Source organism: Poecilia latipinna, unplaced genomic scaffold (assembly GCF_001443285.1).
Source record: "Poecilia latipinna isolate Pla-1442-1.1 unplaced genomic scaffold, P_latipinna-1.0 Scaffold131, whole genome shotgun sequence".
Taxonomy (NCBI): Eukaryota; Metazoa; Chordata; class Actinopteri; order Cyprinodontiformes; family Poeciliidae; genus Poecilia; species Poecilia latipinna.
In genome coordinates this window covers 306,854-329,264 of record NW_015112747.1, presented here as the reverse complement: position 1 = coordinate 329,264, position 22,411 = coordinate 306,854, and the positions used below count along the sequence as shown (strand labels likewise).

General features: G+C 37.0%; 1 protein-coding gene across 2 annotated transcripts in view; it reads right to left on the bottom strand.

The window, feature by feature from the left end:
- cntn3a.1 (contactin 3a, tandem duplicate 1) overlaps window positions 1-22,411 on the bottom strand; it is a 101,750-nt gene that overhangs the window by 50,069 nt on the left and 29,270 nt on the right. For both annotated transcript variants that reach the window (XM_015028630.1, XM_015028631.1), the window contains exon 5: window positions 12,090-12,185. In XM_015028630.1, the coding sequence (XP_014884116.1) occupies window positions 12,090-12,185 (96 nt within the window). The remainder of the gene's footprint in view (window positions 1-12,089; window positions 12,186-22,411) is intronic.

The window sequence follows — 22,411 nt, the reverse complement described above, 5'->3', positions numbered from 1 at the left end:
TTGTTTGTTCACTGGTGCACAATCAGGCTGCAACATGAGGGGCCTATCCCACACAGTCGGGAGCATAAAAGTGTCCCGACTGTCTCGGGATGCTGAAGCATTAAACTTAAATGAAATTAGGGGACCAAGCCCAGCTGATAAAAAGTAGGACCACACCAAAATTCCCTCTGCACCAAGCCTAATACTTGACAAAATTAAGAGAAGCAATTCCTGCTCTAACTGCAGCTGTCAACCTGAGAACCTTGAATTACAAGAGTCTACAGAGAGACGTGACTCATCTTTCCAAAGAACACATCTCTGCTGTTGTGAATGAAGTCTGGCAGTGGCTGTTTTACCCCGCTGACGCTCTGCATTGCACATGGTAAAGTAAAGACTGGGATGAAGCTGCATGGCCATAAAAACCCATTCAATGTTGTTCTCTACAAACAGTTTGTCAGCCAACCTGAAGGCCACACAAAGTTTGCAGTCTGCAGAAAGTTGGCGGTCTCTGTGCTACAACATCTGCAAACCTACAACTTCCACTTCATGTCTGGGTTGCTGTTGTTCCCAATTGTTTCCACTATTATGGCATCTTATCAAGGTTCCTAAGAAGGAACTGTTTTGTTTTGGGCGGGTTGAGTGAGTGATGGAAATATGTAATAACAACCAAACCAAGAACCAAATCACTTTACATCGATGTAAAAATGTTAATATGGTCAAAACCTATAAATATATGACACACTTCAGATTTTGATTGGTGTTGAACTGTACCTTGTTAATCTTTAACCTTCCACGTACCAATTATCCTAACAGTTATATTGCTTTAAATTAAATTTCAATTTCAATTAAATACAATGTAGTTAAATGGTGGAGCATTTCCAAAATGTGAAAAAGTCTTACCGCTTTTGAGAAAGAATGCGTCCAATTGTAAGTTAATAAGAGTGCTGTGAATCTTGTGGCTACACCATAAAAGACAGAATAATGCCCTGTGAAACTGTTATATTACAGTTTGTGTCACTCGGTTTCGTACCACCTCTCATTATCTGATGTAACAAGTTTCTGGGAACGGACCTCGGTACTACCAGCCAAATGGAATGCAGTCATAAAAGCTTTTGCACTAACAGTGGCATTACAAGGCTGAATATTGGTGTTTTGACATATTGACACAAGGATAAATTGCTCTGGACCGCACTGCATCCCTGTCCCAAAAGCAATCTAGGCTGTTGGTAAAACTTGTCTAAGTGATGACTCTGCAGTATAGCACAGAGAATAAAATAAGTGAGATGTGAGGTGTACACTTATTCACCTCTGCTGTTTTATGGCGAGCAGGGCGCCTGGGCTTTGCTGTATTATTTGTATTATTGCAGCCTAGGAAGTGTAATGGAATACCGATAACTGCATGTTTCCATCACTTTTCTAAGGCCACACTCCATTTTTATTTAACTATCCCACCTGTTTGACGCACGAACGTTATCTTTTCCCCTTTTCGCCTGTTTCCATACAATCTTTTAAACAGTTGCATCCTGCTACATCTCCATGTGGCTCCTTCAGTCGGTGCATCTACGTGTTCTGTTACGCGTCTTTGGCAATGCGACATTTTTCAAACCTTGCAACATATTCTCAAAGTTTTGCTGTCTATGCTCAGACTTTTTGTGCTTTTAAACACAGGCTGCTGTCCTTTCAAGCTGTCAAATGTGGGGAAGCGAAAGCTTTTCTAATCGATCCAATTACAGTATCACATCAAGCATATTTTCCACCTCTGTGTGGTTTTTTTATTCTCACATGGATTGACAATGCTGCCCAGTGACAAATTTTCAAAATCTGTGTTCCAGACTCACTTTGAATTTGAAATTTATCTTCATCTGATGCAACATCCTTTGTGAGTTGTCACCTAACTCTTTCTTCTGGGATCCTAAAGTCATGCTTTTCCCCTCTGTGAATCAATGGTGCATGTGCTAGCGTATTAATGTGATGGCCGTCGGTTTGATAAATTACAGTTTTCAGACCCTTTCGTGACAGTTTTCATGCTCAGTGTGTTTATGCAGTTAAAAGGAGAATCACTACAACAGCACACATCAGGATTTGTCAGGGTCCAGACATAAAAACAGCAATAAAGACCCTGATTGAACCATTGAACTCAAACTTTAGAAAAAAAGAATCCAAAGGAAGAACATTGGATGGACCAGGTTTTGACAGATCTCAGACTTCATGTTTAGACAAATTCAAATATTTCAGAATAATATTTTCATATTTAGCTATCATTTTAACAAACTGTGATCCAGCCCCTATCATTTCCCAACAAGCCGCATTACCTTGAGCCAACCGTCCACAGGTGGAGAAGTTGGTAAGCCGTTCTCACCTCTTGATTGCATAATTATCTGCTCTGATTGACTCACACACTCTGTTAATAATTTGTACAACCACTTTTTACCAGTGGGGTACCACTTAATGTTCTCACATAACACTTTACGAGGCCAGAGTATGCAGAGAGAGGGATTTTTTTTTTTGTTCTTTGAAAAATGTTCGAGGTCATCTTTTGGAGCTCCTTTCTGTACTGTTCAGCTCACTGGAACTGAAAATGACTGATTGTGTGTCTGCTGAAACATTTCTTTGTCTCATTATCCTGTCGAAAACTTATTTTTTGTTTGTGTGGTGATGGGAATGAACAGTATTTAAAACATGTTTGTATTTGAAAGAGTTTGTGATGCCATACGCTCAGGAATGATGAGTTCTAAACAATTTCTGTGACACTATTTGATATACCCTAGGAGTGAACAATATAAGAAAATCCTAACATGCAATACAAATGTGATGACACTTTTAGTTGTGACATATATTTTATTTTATTTTTTCAATTTACTGACATAGAGTGTATTTTACTATGATTATCGCATACTGTGAACACAGTTCTATAATGCATTCTTTATAATTGATATACTGTACATAGAATATCACATGCCATGCAAATGTGTGTGATGTTCTAAATTGTTATCAAACCTCCATCACATCTTTTTTTTATGTGTATTAAATAAAGAGAAAAAATAATGTTATGTACTCTACCCTATTTATGTAGAGTACAAGTAAATTTTTATTTACTTCAATTTTTTATTACTTATTACCAATATACTAAAGATTCTGCTGTTTGGAATTACTACTAGTTCTAAAATAGTATGTTTTATTAAGTAGACATATCTTCAACTTGAATATTCTGATGACTTGTATAACTCCAAATAAAGTAAGACAAAACTTGACTTTAACAATATTCTTTAAGGGTAAATGATCAGAATACATATAACTGTAATGTGACAGAAAGTTGTCATGATACAGTTTTTCTTTAAATCATTCTAACCACTTTATAATATAAAAATATTTGCTATTTTTATACTATCTGTCAATAATAAGCAGAGATGCTAACTACCCCATTGTTTTCAAGTAAATCTGCATTAAAGGGTGTGAAAAATTGTTCAGGGTGCTTCATATCTACTGCAAGCTACTCTGTGAAACCGCATCTTTCAAATGTGCAGGTCGTGAGAAATCAAATTAAACAAATGATCGGATACTAATTGGTTTCTTAAAGATTCATGTAGAGCGAAAGGAAACAGGACATGGAAAGTAAAACGCACAATTGACTTTATTTGATTGACTCCAAAGCCCTGTTTGGATGGGTGGTAATCAAATAATGCAACTGTGAATGACAGTGAGTTGCGGATTTTCATTGTGGCTCCATTTAGTCTTAGTATAATGAACCGACAGCATCAATTTCCCATTAATGATCCGAGAGGAGGGAAGAGAAATGCGACATGACAGGCCAAGGACGAGCGGAGTCTAAGAGTGGGTTCATGCGCAATATATGCACAGGTTGTGCCACAGTGTATCCTGGCAGGTCTGCTCTGTGGAAAGTGACAGCTATTAACTATGACTTCCAATCTGTATTCATAACAAACAGGTTCGCTCTACGAAATGGCTCAAGTCACGCACCGGGTAAAAATCCCTGCGAGCTGTATGTGCTTCTATCAGCAAGCACACAGCTTATGTTTTGGAGGGTGGGGGAAGATGCACTGGAAGCACAAAACAAGTGATTTCAACCTTGAGTAAATCTGAAAAGCACATTTCCATTAGCAGAAGGAGGTCAGATGCATTAGGTCCTGGCCCTGCCGCAGACATTCAGAGCTTCTCAAAGCACAGAGCGACAAGCCATAAAGTAAATATGGGGAAGCCCAGTAAAAGGATTCAGTCAGCGCTTCTTTTGAACACACAACAATGTTTTGGCAATGCAGAAGTGCAGCTTTGAAATGCCTTGCAGTTTTAAAATATCCCAACGCAACCAATCTGCTTCCTACAGAGGGGCTGTGGATTTTGAGGCATCGTTAAAGTGAAATAACGGCTTCCTGAATCATGAGCGGGGCGCTGGAAACCCTTACAAGGGAGATAGAGGATCTTGTCAAGGACTGTATTGGGTTGATGTTGAATTATGTCCTGTCACCCTGTATGAGAACATGACTCTCACTTTTTTTTTCTCTTTTTTTTCAGGGCAGAGAGTCTATTTAAATACAAGTCAGACTTCTCTCTGTAGACGTAAAGCTGCATTTCCTCTAGTGCGGTAAGAATACAGACAAAAAGGAAGAAAAGCCGAAAATGTTTTGTGAGGATTATTGGGCTCAAAATAAATATGTACCTACTTTCTATTGGCAGTGTCTCGCTTGTGGTGCGCCAGCATCAAGATCGTTTCTAGTGTTGCGAGCTCCAATTAACAAGTTAACTCATTTGAAAACTTCAGTAAATGATGTCAGGGGTCAATTACAGTGCGCAGCAGGAACACACACTATGCATCCTGTATGAAGTTTTTTTCACAACTGCTGAGGATAGTGTATAGCTGTCTTCATTAGCTTTGATATGTGTTAGCTCAAGTTCAGCAGTCTACAGAAATATGATAAATTGAAACAGATCAACAAACATCTGGCTACAGAGTGGCTGCCACTAGACGAAGACGGCTCAAGTCTTTTCCTTCTGCGTGGAGCAAAGACAAAAACATCTTCAAAAAGTCCTTCCACAGCTGTAAAGTCCAAAGTCTTTCTCCTTTTAAGAGCTGGTGATCTTTGGTGGTTGAAATATCATCCACAGGCCAAGCATCTAGCCTGGATGTACCAACGTTATGTGTTCAGAGGGCCTTCACTGAAAGGGGCTGATTGCAAAAATAAATTGAGTGTATTATTGCACAAATCAGAATCTAATAGCTTTTGCAGACTGCTTTTTAAAAATAAATATGTCTTGCAATAGAGCTGTACTGAACACTGAATTACTGTCTGGTGATCAATCACAGTGCGTTGATTAGATGATGTCCAGCAGGGGTGCACTGAATCAGCAAGTGAAAATTATGAGCACTGACTCCAGATCAGCTTTACTTTCAGTCAATTAGCAAGGGCCACAACCGAAATGTCAGTCTGATTTATTTGATGTATCGCTGAGAAGTTGAAAGGCAGCTCGTTGTAAGAAAAAGAAACCAAATGCACAGAAAATTCCTTAGATAACAACTTGCATAAAAGCATTAGTGATAAAGTAGCTGCACATTTTATCAGAGGACAGTACAGTAGTTTGGATCAGTGAGATCCTAAAGATATGTTCAATCAACTCCCAGCCAGGGGAAGGGAATGAGCAGAAACTACCTACTGCATGGTGGTCTGCACTCTCAACCTTGTTTTCTGTTGTTACTCTTCCATTAGCATTACAGCTCATCTTTGCAGTATGATTGCACGATGCCATCAAAAATGTTCTTTTTGTCCTAAAGATTTCAAGCACACTGTCACACACCTGTCCTGGTGGTGGAGCGGTCGTGGCCGTTCGACGCAACTGGTAGCAAAAAAAAAAAATCCTCAGATTGGCATCAATGAAAGCCTCGTTAGTTTCAGTGCATTGGTGTACACCAAATCACAACAACATTAACAATGGATGACAGACTGCTTAAAGTTAAACAATTAAATTCGAAGAAAGCATTTCAAGAATCAAACAGTAAAATGGTAAGCAAAACAAGAACATTTACATTAAATGAAGACCTAACAAAACAATACGTTATTTACAAACCAAGACGGACAGAACCTATGTTATTCAATCTCAATAAATTTAAATTTAATTTAAGTCAATACTGAAAAGTTAAGGTAATTATTCATTTGTCTTTTACCAATAATTCCTAGATGAGGCCCACTAAGGAAACCGCACCCAAACAAAACCCCAAATAGTAAAAGAAAAAAACATCTGTAAATCCAGATGCTGTGTTATTTTTTAAGTGTGCTAAACAATTGTGTTCTTCTGAACAGAAAAATCACATGTCTAAAATAAAAATGTAACAATGGCTCATTTTTACAAATCCAAATATCTAAAAACCTTGACTAAATTCGCATTCTGATTGCAGTGGAAATTATAGGATTTCTTACTCTACTAAGGAAATACAAATGTTTTATTTTTCATGTTTTAAAGACAAATAAACTACAACTCTAACTCTTAGGCTCCAAAAGGATTTGAGTCTTGTCAATTTCTAAAATTATTTGGATATGTTCAAAAACAGATTATAAGCAAATTACACCATGTTAGTATTTACTAAAGAAAGATAAAAACCTAAATTGATGGGTTTGCAAAAGAAACAAAAAGTATATTTTAAAAACAATGCACAGAATGCAGAAATATAAAGACAATTGACTTTCATGCTAATCATATCTGCACATTTTACAGGGTATGTGCAGGAAATTAAAATTTAGTCTCTGAGTTTCGCAGCCAAGAGGCCCCTGAGGATTGTTGCTCCTGATTTTGTTAAACTCACTTCACATAGAATATTTATTTTCACTGCTTCCAGAGATAGAAAATATTTAATGTGCCACTGAGTTATTCACAGCACACTAACAAAAATGGCTATTAGCATTAATTTGGATTACCACCTTAAACTTTTTTTATAGCCAGTTAAAACTTGGTAAGTGTTTCAGATTCAGAACCCGCTTGTCTCAAAATGACCATCAAATGTCTTGCGTAAACTCATTTCAAATTAATTTTCTCTCATTTCCAATTGTTTAGAAGCATTTTTCTGTACATAATGACACTACTGTTTACACTTACCACAGAACTGAAAATTAGGACTGAAGGAGGATAAAAGAGTGATGGTGCGTGGGTGTGTTTAGACACATGTCTGAAAGACGATGGCATGCTTGCAATTTTACAATTACGATAAAAAACAGGGATTATTCATCATACTGCATATCTTTAGATTCTCCGTGCGTTACTCAACAGGAATGATTTCCAGTGACAGCTAATTCAGTTAAACATATTGAATGTAAATAGATATTTCTAAGTGAAAAGGGGTTCGGTCTTAGAACAGCAGTTCAGTTCCACCAATAGAAGGACGAGTGAAAGCAGATTTTGGCTATTTTTTTGTAGAGTAGCAGGGACACAAGCACCTAGTTTGGAGTAAATTGATAATTGCATCATTACATCCATTTTCTGAAACTGAGTTTTGTTTAAGTGTGGGTTTCCTTCCACCTTCAGAACAGCATGTTGCATGCTTGTTACTTCCTGCTATAATAAACCTACATAGTTAAAATTTTATTTGACTACAATTGTATACTTCACAATAACTGACAGTAGTGAAGACGTAAAACAAAAACAAAATTTTTTTTTTCTATTGGGAATTTTTCCCAAATGATACCTTCATGTATCTACTGAATACTTTATGTTTTTGAGAGGAATTACTTACGCCCCCAGCCTTAAACGAGAAATACGTTGGTCGCAACATAATGATCCAGTAGCAGTATTTTCTATGAATATGGTTTAGTGCTGAAGTTATTACTGTCTACTTGTTTTGAATGGATAATTCCTCTAAGGATTCAAATTGCACAATTCAGCTGCGGCGTAAAATACATTGAACTATGAAAACTTTTTTTTAATTTTTAATTAAATTTAATTTTTAATTAATTTATTCAAACTGCCTCTTAATATCCTGTTGACTTTTCCATTAAAGAAAACTCTATTTTACATTTCCCTGAAGGCAAATGTAAAAATGCATCATATATAATGAACCAATCCATCTTTTTATCGCTAAACAGGCTGTTTTAATGTAAAAACATATGCAGAGCGCCACAAAGTATGAAACACGATAATCAACAGGAGCAGCAGAGTTGATAAACAAAGTTATGTCTTCTGACTCTGAGAAAAAGATGATGTCATTATGAGCTATGTCATGTTTCCTTTCATTGTTATAACTATAAAGTTATTACTCACAGACATAAGACAAAGACTAAAAATAAGGCTCTAAGTAGAATTTATCTTATTTATTTTATTCTAGCTTGCTATTTGCACATCAACAAATATGCAAAATATTGTCTGCAGGAAACATTTGAGCTATGTTATGGCTCACCTTTCACGGATTAAAAAAAATGTAAGTGCTTGACAACACAGTAATGCACAATATCAAAAATAAGCTGCAGCTAAGGGGGATTTCATTCTCAAAAAGCCAATTTTAATTGCTGTTGTTGTCTCTGTACCTGCAGCATGTTCTTCCTTCTGCAAACTACAGGAGCGCTGAGTGCTGAGGTGTGTGCAGCACGTCAACTATTGCAGCAAATGTACCGCATGCAGTCATTTAAAAACCACCAGCAGTTTATCATTTACTGTAGATGATCACTAATTCATTGGGCTCAATATATTAATACAAACAGTTATATTTTAATTCGAGCTGATAGTGAAGCAAGCTGTCAAACAACAAGCAACATTTTCAATGAACACTGTTTTTTTTTCCAGTTTTGGATGTTGGACATTGTGCAGCTTAAACGTATCACAGAATTCATTACATGTGGAAACATCTAAAAAAAAAAATCCTCTTCATTTTTGACTCATACATGACTTACAGGTGACTTCTGAAACATCAGTCCATTTCCAAATAAATACATTATACTTGTTTACTGTATGTCTATTCCCTTACATGTAATCCATCCAAGTAAAAGTCAGCCTAGGTTGACTAATTCCATTTCCACCAGAGAATAAAAAAATACCCTCTCTGAAAGGCTATCTAAAGAGCACACTGTCTTTTGTCGCAGCACTCAGAGAAAGGAAGCAATTTCCTCCTGCAATTTATAAAAATTGGCTCGAGTACAGACGACACACTCGGAGACACAAGACACTTTTCATATGTGATATTATCCTAAACAAATCTGTTTTCTTACAAATGATAAATAATCTGTTAGATTTAATTTGGTGCTTTCCAATCTGTCAAAATGGGACACCTTTAACACCTTTAAATATTTTTTATGACACTGTTGTCACACTAAACCCCAGCACTCCTGATTCTGCAGCTGTTTGCTGACTGGAGCGTAGGCACGAGGGTATCTTGCAGCAAGGGTCGTCCAAAAAACATTCAAACTGCCAAATGCAAGCATATGGCTCATTGCTCCAGCTTTTTATATTCCAACACGAGGTAAGACGTCTCATTATAACACAAACAGAACAAAGCGCTGGAAAAGTGGGACTCCTATTAAGCTTCCAAGTGGTTATGTGATTAAGGACTCATTTTTCCCTCAGCGGGGAAACAGCAAGGTTCACCGCAGCCAAAACGTGGAATGGGACATTTAAATGTATCCATAATATGACTATGAAATATTCTCCACTGCCGATATTAAAATATGAAACATTATCGTCATCTCATAACCAAACACCCCCAATAAACACGCTTCATATGTTTTCAAATTAGATTGACAGTTTGACACGTTTTGGTCTGTTTTAAAGTGGTTCTAGAGCCCCCGTCTCCCCGGGGGGGATTTAAGGGGGGAAGCGTAGATCAAACTGCATCAAGGCTGTCAAAATTAGATTTGCACATGTTCAAAAGAAGAGAGGACTGCTAGAAACATTGATGTTTCATTCAGTGCTGACTTTGACAAGAGAGTGTTTTATAGATTTGCATAAAAAAAATTTTTTAAAAAGGAACCGAAAAGCGCATCAGAAGCACTTTGCAAACAACACACCGATGCGTTTTTGCTTACCTAGCAGAGACACTCATTCCCCACATTTTCTCAACATTAAGACCAACAAACGGAACTCTAGAGAATGGGAAAATGTCAAACGGGGGAGCTACAACACTGCCCGGAGCAGATGAAACAATCCGGCAGCTTCTGTACGAGCGCCTTTATGCACCGATTAACCGCATGGTTCTGGGGGAAATTAAAACCTGTTTCACTGATGCTGACAAGCATTGGTCAAAGGAAGCACAGTTGCAGGATTTCTGCACTCCCAGCTTCAAAGACACAGAAGTGGAAGAAATGATGAGCTCGTCCGCATTCGTGCTGAATAATCATCAAAGATACATTTCCAGGAGAATGCATGCTGACGTGCTTCAGACTGTAGAGGGAAAAGTTATCTATTTGCAATGGAGTTGAAAATAATTTTTAACCACAGAGTCACGAAACTTCAAAAGATACCAACCTACTGCAGCCTCTACACTAATTGGCACACCTTATATAAACATTTAAAAAGCCTTTCAGTCAATTCCTCTTATTTCACCGCAGTATAATTTAAGACACAAACAAAGAAGATGTAAAAAAAAAAAAAAAACAACTAACCTTTATTTTGAATACATTTGCCAAGTGGGAAAAATTACTGGTATCAAAATTGTTGCTATTTGTACGAACAAACTAAAGTTTACCTTTTTATGTTGATCTGATTTTTAAACACTGTCTAATTAGCAATCCATGACTTCATGTTTCGCTGGACTACAAACATAATGTGATCCAATCACATTTCTTTTTGCCACTCTTAAACATGGGAAACAGAGATTTAATTCAAGATCATCACAAAATATAAAGTTGGAATTAGTCTTCATTGAGACTCAATCATGTCCAAAGTCCGATTAGTAATAAATAAGTTCAAAACAACTGGATCTGTGATAAGCAAGGATGGACAAGAATCCAGCTTTTTTTCACTTGAGTGAGGAAGATAGCAATAAGTAGCAAAACAAACACAGTAAAGAATAATGTCTTGGGGATACAAGTCACATTAACAACCATCAGATGTTATCATATGTCAGCATATTGTTTCTGAGGCATTTAAAATCCTATATTTTGAAAATTTTCCAAAACACAAACAAATGTGAAATGTTTAGATGCCACTAAGCTTCAGACAATCTGGAAAAAAAAAAAAAACCTTTCAGTTGAATCTGGCATAAAATGATAGATGAGTAGGTAACACCTGTTAGGTATGGTGGAGGTACTAGGATGATGTGGGCCAATTACCCTTTCAAAATAAGAGATGAACCAGGATTTTAAACTGTCTCGATATCTTAACCAAAAGATTCTACACAAACTAATACAAAGCGTTAACAACAGCTGTGTTATGAACTGTGTCACTGGGGATTTTATTTAAAAATATCATTATTTAACATGGTTTTTTTCCCCAACTAAAGAATCAGTACGTTGAACAGATCAAACACGAAGATGACTGTCAGGGCTCTGATTGAGGAAGCGGTGCATTAGCGCCGGGAGGAGGTGGAGGAGTTTGATTTTTTTCACAGATTATCCGTCTCATATAACACTATCACATCATAGTGATGGTTTTAACTAATATATGAAAAAATTAAAAACACATTGCATACTGCAGCTTTGAATCAGAGATTAAGCTGTTTGTACTGTAAAATTACATGTAGACACACTTGCAATTAAAGCTAAGTTAATGCATGTTAACAATGAGTCTATTTTAAGACCCATGTGTAGGTGTAAAGAGCTGGATACTTACTCCCAAAGATGTAAAGAGGTGATATAGGGGGGAGAGAATTACCATCTGAGCAAAGCTTTGTTATTCTGCTTAGCAGAGTACCAACCAAAAATATTCTCTGCAGATTGCATGCCAAATCTTTCCTCACCCTCCTAGAAATCAAGCTGACAGGCCAAAATGTTGCACAATAAAAATGACTCACTCCACTAACTTCAACGACACAAGCAGACACAAGCAAAAAAATGAAAAAAAAAAAAAAAAAAGCCACCAGCAACAGAGAGTCTCCTCATGCATATCAAACTACATATATCAGGTATAAAAATGCTATGTTTAAAGGTTTGCCGTCACGTGACTAAAACACCAGAGAATCTTACCTCCTGAGTGAGGGGGTGGGCCACACAGAAGAACCACTCCTTGACCTTCACGAACTCTCACTGGATTTCTTCTCTGGGTCTTGAAATTCTCCAAGTCTGTTTGACAAAGGCAGCGGAGTAAGAGATGAAAAAACATCAGAGAAATTCCAAAAGCGAGACGGTGCACACACAATTTGACATACAGAAGAAGAAGAAGGAAAAAAAAAAAAAAAACACGTACACCATTGAACATCGCATAAATGGTTGGTCAGTAATTTCAGATCAAGGTAAATGACAGCGGAATGATGTTGAACAATGCAGAACCTCTCCATGTCTGTCATATGTTTGCATAAATATTGCTTTGTAAAGTCCATAACATTTCTGACTGGAGCAGAAAGCAATTCTTCAAGCATAAGTCACACATGAGTGAATTTAATTGAAACAGCGTATTGTTATCGCTCCCTGTGTTTGATCCGCTGCACAAAGACCGGCAACAATTAAATGACAAAGACAGAAACATCATTTGTATGGAAACCGATTATTTGTTGACAACCTGCTGAGAGAAAGCAAATAGAGACAGGAATTGCCGAACACTCAGCTAAGTCTCGCCTGCTGTGGCTCTTGGAGATATTGCAGACGGCGAAGCCAAATGTGTGCCTGACATAAAATGACATAATAAAGACTCACTTCAAAACAACAGGGAGAGAGAGAGAGAGAGAGAGAGAGAGAGAGAAAGAGTATGCAAATCTGACATCTCCTTTTGTAGAAGCAGAGCAGGAGGAGGCTCTGCATAATGAATAGAGTGCATAATCTTCACACAACTTTTGAGCAATGCAAAGTTGTTTCTAGATAAAGAAAAACACACAAAGAGGGGATTTTTTTATTCTTTTTTTCCATATATGATTTATTAAAAAGCTTCCATACAACTTAAAAAAAAACAACTGTATATCATATTTCTGTCCTTTCTCCTTGCAAATTTGTCACGCTTCCATGATCAGATCTTTATCAATTCCTGTTGCATGAAGCTATTTTCTGGGTACACAATGCATTCAGAGCCCCAGCTAATGTTTTTTTTTTTTTTTTTCATTTATCCCTCAGACACAGAACACAATCAAAACTTCATGTTGATCAGCCATAATATTATGAGCATTGATGTGGCGTAAATACCATTAATTATCACTTCATCACACCACATCTTACTGGGTGGGATATGTTAGATAGCAAGAGAATATTTGACCTCAAAGTTGATGAGTTAGGAGCAATTCACTTCCTTTCTTTTTGCTCCATCGTGACATCGACTTTAACAAGTGAGGCCTTTGGTGCTTTAGGTTCTGCTGTGCTGGGTTATGCTGTGACCTCCAGGATGAGATGTTGCTTTTTGCTTTTGAAACAATTTCAGTATTCAAGGTAACCTGCTGGAGTCCCACAGCTGTGACGATGTGTTGATTTTTCAGACAACTTCATGGTCCCAAACAAATTATACTTAAGTGATTTCCTAATTGTATATGGGTGGTCCTGTTAACACCTCACCTTCCCTCTGAAATAGGGGTTGTTCCCTTATAGTTTATGATTCAACAAGGGAGGAGAGCTTCCTTTTTCCACATCGGTTCAGATTGGTTTGCATGTAAGAAATCTGCGTGACGGCAAATTCACAGTTCTAAGTAGAAAAACCAAGCAAACTCTATGTCAGTAGATTACTTTTGCCTTCCACATTTTCTGCGTTTTTAGGGATTTTAAACTTTGGGCTGCACTGTGTAGACACCATCCAAACCACAGTATGAAAGTGTGAGGACAACAAAACACAGAGCCAGTAAAAAAGATCCAATTACCCAATCCTTTCACTGTACAATATGTCCAAAAAGGCTCAATTACCAAAACCAGAACTTTAACAGAATATCCTGGGTTGCAACACCTCATTTTTACAAGCTTTGGGTATTTCTTACGCAGTTGTTGGGCTATAAGCGTTTGAGCGGCACCTCTGCTCTAACCCCCTAACCCAGAATAAGGACTATTTAATGTTCAGTTTGAGAGCAGCCATACATAGAGTTTAATATGGAATATATAGGAATCTACTGCCTTGTCAAAATCTTTCCATCTTGTCAGAAATGCATACATTGCATGCTAGATTACTGTTAGAAATGTTTGCTATCTCCTGTTGTTATGGAAAAAAACATGAGATAGATTTTCTCATCTAGCATTTATCTGGTCTGGAGTCTACTGGATCATTTTGAAAAAAAAAAAAAAAAAAAACTAAAAATAAAAAAAAATAAAATAAAATTTCATTTGGTACTGTTGAAAACAGTTTTTCATGTCATTGAAACATTAAATAACTATCTGGTAAACAAATCAATTACAAGATAGATTTATTGAATGGACTTACATGCTTGGTCTGAGCAAAATACTTGGTAATATGAGAATACACTAAATTTAAATTTATAAGGCTTATTAAAAGGTAAGACGTGGTGAAAACTACATTTGCTTGCTACATACAAGAATGCAGCATATTCTCTTTAGGTAAATAAAACCTCTAGTTATATTTTAAAGGGGAAGTATTACATAGTTTACAGGCCTATTGTACTTGATTTTATAGCAAAAATCATATGAGTATGTTACCCTCAGTTATAATAAAAATAAAACAAATTACCATTCCAGGAAAAGCAAATTCGTAGTACAGAGGCTGACTCCTAATTATATTCATCATTTTGTGTCATTATACATCATTACTTGTTAATTTTTATTTCAAAAGGCACCAGTTCTCTCTGGCGTCACAGCAGCCTACTTGCTGAAAGCTACAGAGGCTTCTGGTGAACGATAGAAACATGGAACCAAGCTGTGTATCTAAAAATAAGGTAACAATAAGCAAAAAGGGCTAGCTAACCAGTTTAGATCATATCATGGACCCCACGTTTTTCATCTGCAAACCATCAGTCCTTCTCTGTTGTGGGTGTAAAATGTTTGTCCTCACAACTATCCTGACTGCCACATTTGAAGTTTGTTTATCATGTTTGGGTAGTTAAATTTCTTTTGCATTTAGAGTTATCCTTGCTGTCTTACTAGCTTCTGTCAGTTTCTGGTCTGTATTTTTATTAGTTCTTGTTCTTCCAATCATTCTGTGATTATTTGATACTTTCTCTCTCTGTTCGCTGATTGCACTCTCAGCTGGTTCCACTCTGCTCATTAGCCTCCGTTTCTTGTCCCACTCAGTACGTATCCCTCTGTAGTCGATGCTGGCTGCTCATTGGCTCAGTCCTGGTGTAGTCTGCCTAGTTTGATGGTCATCATCTTCAGTTCAGATTTTTTTGGATTGCACACGTTGTTGTCCGTCGTTTCTTTTTGTATTATCGGACATCTTCATCTTCGCTCCGCCTCTGCCTCCTTTCGCCTGCATTTTGAGTCCTAAATGACCACCATCCCCTTTTGTGACAATGACTCCATTACCGAATCTGAGCATAAATATTCAAATGTGATGAAATTCACTCCGGGCGACGGCAATAAATCATGTTTGAATAAAAAAAATAAATAAATAAACAACGGAGACGAGGTCATAATAACCACTGGGCATAAAAACAGATCAATTTATTTTGGAGTTCAAAATGAACAATTGGACAAAATCTAATGTAAATTTCTTAAAGTCAATTGAAAAGATAGCACACATAAGCATCCAATGAACTCACAACTGGGAGACAAAATACTGTGAAAGATACTCTATATGCTTTTCTTTTACCACAGATGAAATGTGTTTTTAAGATTTTCCATTTTTGGTTTCAAATACTTTGCTATAGTCAAGTTAAATGGCATTTGATTATATTGAGAATCATCCAATTAGACTCTCGATCTATCAAAAAGTGTCTCCCAACTTTGTCTCAATCTGTCTAATTCAATCTGAAGGAGGAATTGCTGCCTTTTCTTTCCAAAGGACGATCTGAAGAACAATTCATCCATAAAAAGTTAAAAATCAAATCAAGCTAAAATCTACACACTTGTGGCAAATTAAGCAAAACAAATAAACAAACATAAATTAGGCATATTAAAGTCTTACCACTCAACACTTCTAAAATTTAAATACATCTTTCACAGTACTGCACATCTTCCATTTAATGGCATAGGAAGATAAGTTCCCTTTGGTAAATGATGCTCCAGCATGTATCCCACTAAGCAATAGCCCAAATTTCAATGTAATGACAGAGTTTAGACCTAATTTAAACTTGAGTCAGGGATACATCAATTTCCAGCTCTGGCTTGAAGATATTGAAGATACAGCTTAATCTAGGTTAACACAAAGTGGTAAGTGTCTGGTTTAAAAGTGCTATTAGTCTTCACTTTGAAGTAAACATTTTAAAGCTCCTTAAAAAAGTGGCAAAAAAATAAATAAAAAAAGGCAGAAATGTAGTCTGAAATTCAAATACAGGTTCATTTGAATCACTAAGGATGAATTTTATCTTTGTGATTTTCCCGGAGCAGTTTCAATTTTGTTCATGAGAGAGGCAAAAAAACAACAAACAAACAAAAAAAAAAACACAGATTAGAGGCATTACTGGCGCCGTTCTGGCAGACGGAATCCACTCGTTTCTGAAGCGTGGACAAACATTTGCACTGTTTTCCCAATATCGGCAGAGCCAAAGTTCAGTTTGTTTTCATAAAACTGTCAGTTGTATAGCATGATTTGTAATTTCTACACACATCTTCACTCTCATAGAGCAGCAGCACTTCTTTGATTGAGTTTGTGAGTGGCACGCAAAGACCACATAGTTCGCTCACAGAATATCTCAGAGGCAGAGGAGAAGCAGAGTTTAACTTGTAATTTGTAAAGTAAACTCATTAATTTTCTCATAACAACAAACAACAAAAAAAGGACCTCTGAATGATTTGCACAACAATGAGCCTGCTGTTCTGTGGCTCAGCTAGTAAATATGTCGGCTTCATAATTGATAGCTGTGAGACCATGTTGCTGTTTTTTAAATCCTTGACAGTGTAATTTAGGTCTATATTCAAGCTCGTGATACATATCTAAAACAAATATAATGTCAGAAAATCTCACTTTTAAAACAAATACATATTAAATTTAACCAGTAGGTGTGTTTAGAAACAAGTAATTGGGAATGCGTCATAGCAGCATGCATATTTCAGACGTATGAGAAGAAGTTCTACTTCACTTCTTGTGTTTTGACTTGATTTAGATGATTTTCTACACACAAACCTAAACAGCAGCTAAATCAATGTTCAAAATGTTATTACTTAAGATGATTAAAGATATTATCAAACATACCTCAAGTGTTTAATTGTCTCTCAGAACCTTATGAAGACAAGGATGATAAGGGCTAAAATATTTTTCTATTTTTTTTTCTTAAAACAATATTCTAAAGCACCTTTACAGTCATAACACTTTCATAATAATTTGGCAGTGAAATCTGATTTACCTCAATTTAAGCCAAATAAAATCATTTATATGACACGAACCTAAGCCAAGCCTCTTGAGCAGAGCAATGGAAAAGGTCATATATTTCTCACATTACAGCAAAGACATTTTGATATCACCCTGAGAACAGAAGAGTTCCTTTGGGTGAAAGGTCAAGCTGTAGGTGTGCAACACATATCACATTATATTTAGTTGTTCTTTATTTAGAATACAGATTGAAGTATTTTGAATTATAACTTTGTTTTTTTCATTTTGTACGGTATGATGTATTTATTTTCAGATTACAGATTAAAATGTACCTTTTACAAATAACTTTGAAACAGGAAATAAACTTTTCATCAGGTCAATTCGTTTTTGTAATCCTTTTTTTTTCTTTTTGCCAGTCTGATGTAATATTCTAATCTTAAGCTCTAGGTTTTTACTAGCTTAACAGAAAAATGCTTGAAAAGATCCGTTTGTTTGTATTTATTTTATGCATTTCACTCAGTGGGTTTCTGAACGTAATGTGTCAATAATATCCTAATTCATTAAATACGACTGTATTTGGAGGTGCATGGTGGTGCAGTTGGTAGCAGTGCTGCCTTGTAGCAAAGTTTCAAATCCAAGTCTAGTTTGTTTCTGCATGGAGTTTGCATATTTTTTCCTGTGCATGCAGGGTTCTTCCTGGTACTCCGACCTCTTCCCACAGTCCAAAAACATGACTGCCTAGTTGTTTGTCCTGTGTGCCTCAGTGGTGTCCTGTGATGGACTGGCAATTTGTCCAGGTTGTATCCCCCCTCCTGCCCAATGACCGCTGGAGAAAGGCTCCCCCTCCGACCCTGCAAGGATATTTCGATATAGACGATGGATGGATGACTGTGCTGAATATGAATTCATCTTGTAGTTCTTTCCAAAATGTGAGAACTATCCAAACCAGCATGTGTGACAAGTTAGTGGATTGAAAAGAAAAGGCGTTTGAAAACAGTATTTTTCCCCAATTTCAAGCTTTCCATAAATTACTGTCATCAAAATGTGCGAGCAACATGCAGAGCCTGATTTATTACTGCCTTATTTCTAAGTTTGAATATATGTAAAAAAATAAAATAAAATAAAATAATAAAAAAAAACAGACCGAGTGAAGTTCTTTCTATCAATATTCCTTTGGTGTATGGTGGAGCGTTAATGAGCTAGACGCACTAAAAGCCAACAATGCTTGACAAGGCAAGCTGTTCAACGCCGCGTGGATCCTCTTATCAAGCCTATCACGGTTCTGCACCTCTATGTGCTTAGCCATGGCAGGGTCCGGGCTATTTTGAGTGCTTTCAGGTCCATGAAATTGGATGTGAATTTGCATTTTTGGGAGCTAGCTGTTCCGATGTGACTCGCAGTAATGAATGAGAGGCAAATGTGGGGAAGCAAAATGAGGCGATTCTGCTGGAATGTGAGTTTGAGGGCAATTTGTGATGTGGTTACATTTATCACCTCTCCACCGGACAAAAGGCAAGGAGAGGTTTTTCAGCGTTTTCTGAAGAGCTGTTAACATTCTGTGGCGTTCGTGTTATTTCTGACCATTAAGCTTCCACTGAATGAACAACTGTATGTTTTGGGTTGGAATAGAACATATTCAGGAAATACAATAAGCTACTTTTTGTTACTCTCTACTGCAACATGTGCACTGTAAAGTAAAGTCGCCATCCCAACTTTACCTTTCAGAAGATCTTAACTTGTATACAGACATGTCAAATGAAATCCTAGATGCTTTTGCCAAGAGCGATCATCATTATTTTAATTAGATGGGATCAGCTGGATCATAAAATACTGAAATTTGCTAAGAGGATTCTAATTCTCGTCTCGTTTATATGTTATCCAATTAAAAAGTATTATGCAGAGATTTACTTGATGTTAACTCTTATAATAAGATACACGTAAATTTGTATTATTATTTAAAAATATCATTAACGAAAAGCCGGGTTCCCTGTGTGATGTATGTGAGCATGGACCATGAAACCAGCAAGTGACAGGATAAATGCCTTCAGTGTGTGGATTTATGCCGACACCGGCCCTTGAGATTCTTTTGTTCCAGTTTCTGACAGCTATTTAGACAAGTTATTTATAGCTATCTGTCTGTCACATGGTACTTAAGTTGTAGGACAGCATAAAAAAGTTCTTAGTATGCTGCAAATGTTCTTACTTGGAAAACACAAACTGGAGACATGGGCTCTGATTAATTATAATTCATAAGATGGCGAAACCATAATAACTGACTATCAATGTTTGGTTGACAAGATCAAGTGACAGACCAAAATAAAGCAGAGCATTTTCTTTGATACAAACAAAAAAAAGATTTTCAAATATTTTAACAAAGAAAGGTGTGGAAATGTACTCAGTACCCTTCAGTTCCCAAAAATAATATCAACAGCGAGCCAACTAATTAGTAAGTGGAGTTAGAAAAACTGCTGTTTAATCTCTGCTTTTCTCAAACATCTCAGAGGGTTAGGCAGCAAACAGAATCGTGACGATTAAGGAGCACAGCACCCAGGTTGGAGATAGTTGCAGAGATGTTTAAAACAGGCTAGGCTATAAAAGAATAGCATAAGCTTACCATTCAAAAAGAGGAAGAGTGTACAAGAACAGCATGCAGGTGCATTTTGCACAACCTGAAGTACACAATACTAACCCCATAATAAAGCATGTTGCTGCAATCAAGCCTAGATGTAATAAGTAGTCATCTGCATAGCAATGGAAACCAATTTAATGTTTTTGAAAAAAAAAAAAAAAAAAAAGAGCCAAGGGCTAGGTTATGCAGGAAGAAAATAAGGGGGCCCAAAACTGAACCTTGAGGCATCCCACATTGAAGTAGTGGAGACACAATCCCAAAGTTTGAGAGAAAAAATTGACACTGCCAAATAAGATTTGAATCACTGCAATGCAGTAGTCCTGGCACACACCTACTGCTCTACAAGGCAGTTATTGTGGTTCTAATTGTCAAACCACAATAATAATGCATTCACTATGATAAACTTGGGTACAATGTAAAACTTGGTAATAAGATTGAAAAGCATATAAAATACAATGTTTTCTAAAAAAAAAAAAAAAACTATTAATTGCTTGTAAACTACCGTTTCAAGATGTTTTTTCTTCAATAAAAGGCAGGCTGGAGATTTGCAAGAATATCAGAATCAAGAGCAGGTTTCTGAAGCAGGGGCCGAATTAGAAGCCTCTACATTCATAGGCTGAAATAGCTGCAGTGAGCTATTTAAATTGATCTTGTTGGAGCCGTCCATTGCAAACAGTTGTTAGATAATAAAGCAAATCTGATGTTGGGCTTGAATAATTTTAGGTGCAGCTCTAAGTGCAAATACAAGGGCAAACTTAATCTCAATGGAAATCCATATACAGAGCTGTCACTATGCCAGATTTCTATCATAAATTCAGCTATTTCACTCATCATTTAACACTGTGATATCCTGATGGCTCCACATGCAGCGCCAATCTCTCTTGTACTGGTGTTCTTCCTTAAAACTGGCTTTAACCATGCTTACAGGCCCTGCATTCAGCTGTATAACGTAACATCTCGCCTTACTGAAAATCCATTCACTCTCTGAAAAAAAAAAACAAAAAAAAAAACAGAAAGCATTCCAACAAGATTAGGAAACTCAATCTGGCTCTATGCAAGATAAGCAACTAGATTATTCCTTCCAGCGTTCTCGGCAGGCGAAAAGAACCTTTTTAACTGTGTGTATTGTCGAGGGGATCAACAACCTTTATATGTTTAGAGGTTTAAGCCCACAACAGATGGTAATGGAAACGGTTATATCATCTATCTCTCGGAGGATTAAAAACATAATCTTAATTCCCATTCATGCCGCTCATGTTTACGCAATCCAATTTAGCAAAAAAGTGCACCTCATTAGATGTCGCGAAACTAAAGACTTTGATGTTGTTCGCCATCATTGAGGACTTGGATGGGAGAAAAAAAATGGCGATTTCAGATGATACTGTTGAAGAATGTAAAATTTTGCGGGTACGATCTGTAATTTAGTTTAAATCACTCTGTTTAAAAGCATTTAGTTTTAGGGGGCCAGATGTGAGGAGATTACCAGTGAAGACATAACCTTTTAATCCTGGGTGTTCGCTTCATTAATGGCTCTTACCTTGGTCTATCACTCCCGGAGTCATTAAACCACATTGTGTTTGAAAGGGGATCCTGAGCCCCACAGAGTCAGATTCTGTTACAAATGACATGATACTGACTCATAACAGACTGCCCCACCATGAATTATTCCCTTGACCTGAGACCCGCTCAATCACACCGCACACTTAATTAAGTTAAACCAAGAGCAATAAATAAGACGTACGACGTGTCAGCTCTGATGCTTGTCCTCATCTGTTGACAAAAGCAGCGGGTCTCCAGCCAGGCCCGGGCAATGAATGAGTCCAATCACGGTGACATACAGCTGAGGACAGGCCTCAAAAATTTATAGGAAATGTGAATATCATCAGCAGCCCGACAGGCAGCTCGGAATACAGATTTGCTCTGTATGCTGATGATTTACCGCTGCTTTGTGACAAAGAAGCACCAAACAGCGGCGAGATGAACATCGCCGGTGCTCTCTCGCCAAGGATCACTGCCGAGTCGGCTGCGGCAGAGAAACAGACATCAGAATTCAATCAAGCTGGCCCATCTGTTCACAGATATCAGGAGTGTCATTTGATACAGGCTCGCCATATAGAGAGGAGGCCCGAAGTTCACCTTGGTAAAAGTGATGCCACACAGACAATGTGGCATAAAAATATGATGTATGAATGTTGTGATGCATCATCTCTGCTACCTCAGAGAGCAGAAATAAGAATGTTTCATCATTACCAATGTTTCATTCAGGGTCCAAAAAAAAAAAAAAAAAAAAAAAAAAAAAAAAAAAAAAAAAAAAAAAAAAAAATTAAAAAA